At 50.3% G+C, this 8,932-nt stretch overlaps 1 protein-coding gene across 1 annotated transcript; it reads left to right on the forward strand.

Moving 5' to 3' along the window:
* The first annotated feature begins 4,533 nt into the window (after positions 1–4,533).
* On the forward strand, positions 4,534–8,715 carry LOC489915 (cardiotrophin-2-like). Its single transcript, XM_038541716.1, has 3 exons — positions 4,534–4,549; positions 6,515–6,651; positions 8,122–8,715. Exons 1-3 carry the CDS (start codon positions 4,534–4,536, stop codon positions 8,578–8,580), a joined length of 612 nt encoding a protein of 203 aa, XP_038397644.1. The 3' UTR covers positions 8,581–8,715.
* The last annotated feature ends 217 nt before the right edge of the window (positions 8,716–8,932 follow it).

Here is an 8,932-nt window from a genome sequence, read left to right on the forward strand (position 1 = left end):
CCATAGCCTACCTGGTGGGTTGATCCTGGCCCTCATCTGAAGGGTTGAGTCCCTAGTTACCATGCCCTATCAGGCCATGGCTTATAGTACTTGCCCATTTACAATTAAAACTCAGCATGGCTATCTGGAGATATCCCAGTGGATTACCTGAGCACTAAACATATTCTTGCTGACCGCACTGCATAGCAGCAGTCCTACCTCCTGGTGATGACTGAGATCTATTAACCCTGCCAGTACGGCAAGTCCTTTCTTTGTCTGCTGGTCTGTTGGCATAAGGAGACCAAACGGACCAGGTGGCAGATGTAGCTCAAAAGTAATAGGGACTCTTTCCATGGTCTGGCAGAAATGTCCTTTCCTACTCTGGGAATTGTGATCTCTAGACACAGGGCCTAAAGTTAGAGGGCTGGCAGTACAATTCTTTTAAGGAGGTTACTGGGAGTAATGGTAAACAGGGCCACTCCTGCTTCCAATCCTAGGTTTCCAGACTCATATACCTATGTTCTGGGGCACAGCACCATAAAGCAGCATTGCTTTAAGGTATATATTGCATACTAAAAGACATTGCAGTGTCCTCTTCATGCTGGCATCTCAGCTTCACCTTCCAGAGGTTGTTCCGTTATCCTAAGAGGCCAGCAGCTTCTTGATGGTACATCAAATGGCAGTGTGTCCACCACTGCATTTCCTTTACTGTAAATGTGTCCCTTGGTCAGACAGAGGAGGCAGCTATGAGTCCTTGGTTGCCTGCAGTCCTATCAGCCAGGAGATAGGTGCCCTGCTAGGAAAAGGGATCTGGGGCAGCCGGGTGGCTCAGCGGTTTAGCACCTTCTTCAGCCCAGGGCGTGATCCCGGGATCGAGTCCCACGTCAGGCTCCCTGCATGGAGCCTGCTTCTCCCTCTGCCTGTGTCTGTGCCTCTCTCTCTGTGTCTCTCATGAATAAATACATTTTAAAAATCTTAAAAAAAAAAAAAGAAAGAAAAGGGATCTGAGTGGGACACCAGTTGCATGCATTACAGGATCTCATTCAAACTTTTCCCTATAACTTTCCAGCTGTCCTAATACCTTTTATTTTATTGTTTCATTTCATTTTTTTTAATTTTTTATTTATTTATGATAGTCACAGAGAGAGAGAGGGGCAGAGACACAGGCAGAGGGAGAAGCAGGCTCCATGCACCGGGAGCCCGACGTGGGATTCGATCCCGGGTCTCCAGGATCGTGCCCTGGGCCAAAGGCAGGCGCTAAACCGCTGCGCCACCCAGGGATCCCCATTTCATTTCATTTTAAAGATTTACTTGTTTATTTGAGAGAGAGAGCATGAGCTGAAGGGGCAGAGGGGAAGAGAGAGAGAATCTCAAGCAGACTACTTGTTGATCTTGTTGCCCAACGTTGGGCTCAAACTCACACACTGTGATCAAGGACCTGAGCCGAAACCAAGAGTTGGACGCTCAAGGGACTATGCTATCCCAGCACCTTGCCTTTTATTTTAATGGTTTATCCTTATTCTCCCTTATTTTAAATGGCCCTTTTATCACATCCTAAATTGCAATGTATACATGGGTCTATTCCAGTTTCTTCTATTCTATTCTGTTCCATTAACCTACTTGTCCAGTTCCTTATCTCCATCACACAGTTTTAATATAGTAGAGTTTTGGGGTAGTTTTTCTTTTTTAAAAGATTTTATTTATTCATGAGAGACAGAGAGAGAGAGAGGCAGAGACATAGGCAGAGGGAGAGGCAGGGTCCCTGTGGGGGAGCCTGATGCAGGACTCCATCCCAGGACCCCAGGATCACAACCTGTGCCAAAGTCAGATGCTCAACCCCTGAGCCACCCAGGTGTCACTACCCTGGGTAAGTTTTCTTTTTGGCAGAGTCTGCTCATTTGATTAGACTCTGTTTATGTGTTATGTCTTTGGGAAGTTCAGGTCACAGAATGAGAATTCAGAGTGTAACCTCTGGATAAAGGACAGCCCTGCTGGCTCTAACTTCACTTTCTCCTGGTTTTTAATCCAACACCCTAACCTACCAGAAGCCTCTGCTCCTAAGACAGGGCTTGTTATACCTACTCCCCTGGCCTTCCTCCTCAGGCCTTGGGCTGCTCAGGAAGCAGAGGCCAAGTTTGGCTGGATTCCCAAGGTTGCAAAGGGCCGAGTTGGGACTGGATTAGGACATATGGGCAGATCACTGGTGGATCTGTGGGTCTTGCTTGGTCATTGTGGTGTCCAACCACCTTGGGGACAGACGGGGTGCAGATAATGGGAGAGCAAAGGAGCTTCATCTGGGGATGGCAACGAACAGCATCAGCTTCTGGTGATACTACAGAGATGGAGACAGATGGGCTGTGAGGTGGGGACAGTCAGGGTGGCAGAGCTGATGACCTTTACCAAGACAGATGTCTTGGGATAAATCAGGGCCTGGGTTGGGGGCCAATCCCTCCAGCTGTGAAGGGTACCTAGGGATCCAATGAGAGAGAAAGTGAAGCCCCCATGAGAGGTAGGAGGCAGTGGAGTTGGGTGAGGGTAAGCCTGCCCTCTGGGGTGAGGCCCAGCCCCACGTCCACCGTCTACCTGTGAATAGCACCAGATCGAGTATCTGCCTCCCTCCTGCCCTCCTCCCTTCCTGCCCTCCTCCTCCTCCACCACCTCCCCCTTCACCACCTAGCCTGGCCTACGCCTCAGTGCACCCACTCAAAGGGCCTAGTCTAATCCTCTGACATCACTGCTGCCCAGCACAGGCCCTTTCTAGCAGCCCTGGCAGCCCCCCCCCACCTCAGAGATCTCATTTAGGATCCCCTACCTACCCCAGAACCCATCTTTCCTTCAAACTCTTCCCTCCTTTAGCTCACAGTTCAGATCAGAGACACCCCAGATCTGGTCCCGAGCTGGGGGGCAGGAGTCTAGGATCAGTTCTGTCCTTGCTGTGTGACTCCAGGTAAGTAGCTATCCCTCTCTGGGCCTCAAGCTCCTTATTAAATCTCCTTGCTTCCCCAGTAAATCACAGCAACCTATGTTGGCTTCTTCTCAGCACTTTGTTGCTTCAGGACATTTTGTTTTTATCAGCTCACACCTTTGTTATTGCTCTCCCCCTCTGGACTGTGTACTCTTGTGAAGCAAGGACCCGGCCCATCTTACATCCACCCTGGTACCAGCACACAGAAGAGGTTCCGTTAGTATCTGCCCACTGAATGCATACATGGGTGAATGAATGAACAGATGTATCTCCTGCCTTTGCAGGAAGGGTGTGGGCCTTCTTTCTCCACACCAGGGAGGAAGGTAGAGCAGTAGTCCATCCATAGAAGTGGGGTGGGGGTCTGACTGAGCACTCTGACCCAGTGAGTGGGCAGGGACTGAGAACTGAACTGCCCCCTCATAGAGAGACTGGCAAAGTTTTGAAGAAGGATCAGAACCCAGCACCAATCTCCCCATCTCCTCCTCTGCCACAAGTCTTCCCCAGGTAGAAAGGGCCTTAGGTATGTGTCTGTGGTCTGTATGTGCTGTGTCTGGGCAGAGGGCAGCCACTGGCCCAAGATCTTCCAGGATAGCAGGGACTAAGACATGGCAAGATCTCAGGATTCCTGACCTCCAGCCACAGGTGTGTCTGTGTGTGCATGTGACCATGATGTGTGCACACCCCACGTATGTATGTGTCTGCTTCACGCGTGTACTTCTGGTGGGGCCTCTGGGTGTGGCTATGTGTTTGCATGTCTGCATGTGTCAGTGGGGACACGTGTGCACTGTGCCTCTGTAACACGTGCAGGCCTGGCAGGGCGTGTGTGATTCCGCACACGTGCAGGCTGAGTCCCCGAGGGTGTCAGGTCCACGAGGGCAGGGCTTTTTGTCTAGCTTGTTCTTGGTTCTACCCCAGCACCTGGAACAGGGCCCAGCACATAGTAGGCACCAGTACTGCTTAAATGAATTAAGGTAGGGAAGTGCTCACGTCTGGTGTGTGCCCGTGTGCCAATGTATGTGTCTATGCCTCTGTGTGTGTGTGTGTTGTGTGTGTGTGTAGACGTGTGCATGCTGCTGTGTCTAAGGGCGTACCTTGGTTGTGGGTGATGTTGCTCACATGCCACCACTCCCATTCCTTTTCCAAACTCCTAGGGAAGCCAGGGCCCAATGCCTGGGTCCCAGTGGGGCGGAGCAGGAGGCCGCCTCCTCACAAGAAACTGGATCCCAGGACGTGCGGAGCAGCAGGGAGCAGGGCGGCCCCTTTGTCCCCCGATAATCCCCTCCCAGCCTTGACCCCTCCCTCCTAGCAACCAGGGTTTAAGGTCGAGTTTGGGGACTGTTGGGGACTAGGGTGTCACCTCAGTGTCCCCTTCCTTGCCTGTCCCTTGTTTCTGGAACTTCTGCACCTGTGCCCCCCCCCCTCACACACACACACACACACACACACACACACACACCCTAGGGTGTGACTCCTTCCCTCCTTGGGCGGCCTCAGCACTCAGCTCAGGTATAAAGCCACCTGAGGGGTGGGAGGACAGGTGCCCCAGAAGGATCCTGAGCCTGGAGAGAAGAAGGAGCCAAGGAGAGAGCATGAGCTATCAGCTAGGTGAGTGCGGGGGATGGAGTGCCAGAGCCTAGAGACCAGGAGGGGGGCTACTCACTAGGTTCTCTGGTCCTTCGAAATCCTGTGCCTGGCCATCTTTGAATGCTAGGAACCTCCAAATCCTTACACACAGAAGGCTTCATTCCTCACTCATTCATTCATTCATTCAAGAAGAATTACTGACCACCTATTATGCACATTTGATACAGCAGTGAACAAACAGACAAAAATCTACGGCCTCATGGGGATTTCATTCTGCAGACAGACAATACACATCATCGTCATAAGTAAGCAAATTACAGGGCACCTGGGCAACTCAGTCGGTTAAGCGTCTGCCTTCAGCTCAGGTCATGATCCCAGGGTCCTTGGATCAAGTCCCCCGTCGGGGCTCAGTGGGGAGTCTGCTTCTCCCTGTCCCTCTGCCCCTCCCCACGGCTTGTGTCCTTTCTCTTTCTCTCCCCTGCCAAATAAATAAAATCTTTTTTAAAAGTAAGTGAATTATAGTGTCAGTGTGATAGAAGGTGAGTGGACCGAGCCAATTTTTGGAATGAATGAATGGGCCTTCACTGTCAGCCTTCTCTTAAGTTCTGAACTTAGGGAACTCAGAAACGTAGAAAGGGGAACAATGGAGGCCATCAGATTTGCCTCTCATCTCCATTGCTTCCTGCTGGTGACCTTAGGTAACCATCCCCCAGCCTTATGCTGGGAATATAATTGGCCCTGACCTGTAAGGGGACAATTCGCAGCCTTTACTCAAATTTAAAATGGGCATATCCCCACTTTCAAAAGTGCCCAAAGAATCTGTGATATGGCTGTTTACGGCAGCACTCAGTCATGCAACAAATATTTATTAAGTTCTGTGCTAGGTGCTGGGGAACCAGCAACAAATGAATCAGGGGAGGTCTCCTCTTTCCTGGAGCCAACATTCTAGGGGGAGAGACAGTAACAAACAAGCAGACAAATAAATAAATAAACAAAATAGCAAAAGTCTCTGAAGACTATAAATCAGGGAGGGGGAAGGGGTTTTTGATATATGGTCAGGACAGCTTATCTGAGTGGAGGCCTGAAGTACAAGAAGGGGCCAGCCTTGGGAAGGTCTGGGGTTGGTCCTGGCAGGGCCTGAGGAGGAATGGGATGGGAGGCCAGTCCAGTGGGGCCAGGCCTTTGTAGGTCACCAGAGGGCTTTGGCTTCCACACTTCCTCTGTGTGAGGTGGGAGCAGAGGGAGTGTTAGGGCACAGGAGGAATCTAATTGTTGTGGGCTGGGCCGCAAAGGTGGAAGCAGAGACGGGGTGCAGGGAGGCTACTGCCTGTAACAGTCCAGGTGAGAGGGTTGGTGGCTGGGACTCAGGTGATGGCAATGGAAGGAGGGGGGAAGTGGGTAGATTCTGGATACAGCTTTTCAACTTTTACAACTTTTTATTAAAAAGAACAAACAGAAAAGGACACAACTTATAAAGTGTACAGTTCCATGAATTTTCACAAAGTGATCGTATCCGTGTCATGAGCACTCAGATCAAGAAACACAGAGCTGTGCTGACTACCTTTTAAGGACAGAGCCGATGGGATTTACTGTGGGGGTGAATGTGGAGAGCAAGAGAGAATGAGGCACCAAAGAGGACCCCAGGTTTTGAGCAACTGGAAGAATGGAAGCACCCTTGTGTGAGATGGGGATGACTGTGGGAGGAGTGTGGAAGGGGAATCCAGAGTTGAGTATTGGATATTTTGAGTTGAGATGCTTATTAATATCCAATAATGTCAAGCAGGAAGCTGAATAGATCGGGTCTGGAGTTCAGGGGAATGTCTGGGCTGGAAATAATCTACTTACAGGGTGATGCTGCCCCGACTTGGATACACCAAATCATTACAGGCCACAAGGACTGTGCCCATTTGAGGAGTTGTGACAAAGAATCAATGAATCAGCAGGCAGGCTCGGGGATTTGATATGACCTTTGATTCCCTCTGCCAGCCCCGCTCTGCCTGCTGACCCTGCTGCTGCCACCTCCCAGGCCGGGGGCCCCCGTCTCCCCAGCAGAGCCCATCAGTCAAGCCTACAGCCTGGCCCTCTACATGCAGAAGAATACATCAACACTGCTGCAGACTTACGTGAGTGACACAGCGCCAGCAGCGGTTGAGGGGAGAGGGACACTGCCCTCCTGGCCCAGCCCCGGGTAGGGGAAGCAGAGCAAAGCCAGGAGAAAGCTCTTCTCTGAGTTTGAGAGTACAGGAGCTCTGTCAACTAGAGACTCACTCAAACACTGTCACTGATGGCTGGTGACCTTTAGCTAGTCATTCCTTCTCTCTCTCCGTCTCAGCTTCCTCATCTGCAAAATGGAATTGTGATCCTGCGTTTGCTCATCTTTCAGGACTGTTACAAGATTCAAAGACAGCCCATGCAGAGAAAGACTTTACAGGGTTATGATGACTTCTCCAACCACCTTGTGCCGGGTGCTTACTGGAGCCACATGCTGGCACTAGGCACTCATCCCCGTTATATTGCTGACTCTTCAAACAGTTCTGAGAGATGGAATTAGAATCCAGTTGAGCAAACTGAGTCTTAGAGAGGGTGAATAATTTGCTCAAGGTCACACAGCTCATCACTGGCAGTGCCAGGATTTTAAACCAGGTCTGTGGCATTAGATGCCAATCCTCTCCCACCCCCCACACTGTCCAGAAGTTCAAACTAGCAGCCCAGGCTGAATCTGACCCACAGATGTTTTCTGTTTGGGCCATGAAATACTTGTTCAAATTATGAACATGACGGCCTGTCTACAACAGGCCCAGGGACCCTCCTGGCCCCCCTCCTCATCCCATCTTAGTTCTGCTTTCTTCCCCAAGTTACACAATCTGCTTGGCCCCTAGAAGCCCTGGGGTTTGTGATTCCTCTGCTGTACTATATTCCAGGACCATGTGAAGTTACTAAATCTAGTTTCTAGTCCCATAGATGCCACCATTCCTTGGGTAGCTTTGGGCACCCTTTTGGGCACACCTGTGAAATAGGGACATGGGACCAGGTGGTCTATTCATTTGGGGATTTATCAGGATGCACCAAGATTCCATGGGTTTAGGTTTGTGGAAGCAAGAAGTTTAATGGAGAAGGCACTCAACTAAATTTAATAATATTAAGAATTATTTATTAAAGATTATAATAAAATTAATAAACATAAATGACTAAATGCTATAAATAGAAAGGAACCATATAGACTATAACCACATTGTCAATTATCTAGAGTGAAAATAGTATATAATAAATAATATAATCATAGCATCATGATATTAATATATTATAAACAGTGGCTTATCATGCCCTATTGTATGCCAGGTGCTGTGCTAAGTGCCTTATATATATGACTTCTTATCACTGGCACAATAATGCTGATGCATGGGAATTATGGAAGCTGTGATTCAAAGTTGTACAACTTGTACAGGAACCTGGAACCTAACAGAGGCCGGGCTCTGTGCTAGGAGATGGCCACCAACACCCCCTGGGAAGATGCCAGTCTTATAGAAGACAGATGTGAAGTCAGGGGGAGCCCCAGGAATTAGTCTGCATTCCTGTCTGTCTCTCTCATACAGCTCCAGTACCAGGGCAGCCCCTTCAGCGACCCTGGCTTCTCAGCACCTGAGCTTCAGCTCAGCAGCCTGCCTCCTGCCGCTGTCTCTTTCAAGATCTGGCATGCCCTGGATGACGAGGAGCGGCTGGGCCATGCCCAGGGGGCCTTCCTGGCCTTGACCCAGCACCTCCAGCTCGTGGGGGATGACCAGAGAGACCTGAACCCTGGCAGTCCTATCCTGCTGGCTCAGCTTGGGGCAGCAAGACTCAGGGCCCAAGGCCTGCTGGGCAACATGGCTGCCATCATGACTGCCCTGGGCTTGCCCATCCCCCCAGAAGAGGACACTCTTGGGGTTGTCCCCTTTGGGGCCTCAGCCTTTGAGAGGAAATGTCGAGGCTATGTAGTGACCCGGGAATATGGCCAGTGGACGGACAGAGCTGTGAGGGACTTGGCTCTGCTCAAAGCCAAATACCCTGGATAGAGGAGGCAGGACTTCCTGTCAGAGGCTGTAATACTTCTTTCCCAATTACTCTTTTTCTGGCTTGCTTCTTGGCTAGAAAGGAGACACGTCTTGTCTAGCAGACAGGGCATGTATATTTGGGAGCATTTCCTAGGAACCAGGCCTCATGTCTCTATTGCCCCGGCCTTTCCTGCCTAGGTCCTATGGCCTCCCATCCAGATCTGGGTGGGACTCTACAGACACCATTTTGTGGATTCTCAATCCAGTGGTCCTGGTTCTCCACATCTTGGGTGGAAAAAAAGTGCCTTTTTGAAGAGGCTTCACTTCCCACTCCACAGGGAGAGGACAGTTGGTCTTCTTCCTCTTCCTGTAA

This window comes from Canis lupus, chromosome 6, assembly GCF_011100685.1.
Source record: "Canis lupus familiaris isolate Mischka breed German Shepherd chromosome 6, alternate assembly UU_Cfam_GSD_1.0, whole genome shotgun sequence".
Classification (NCBI taxonomy): Eukaryota; Metazoa; Chordata; class Mammalia; order Carnivora; family Canidae; genus Canis; species Canis lupus.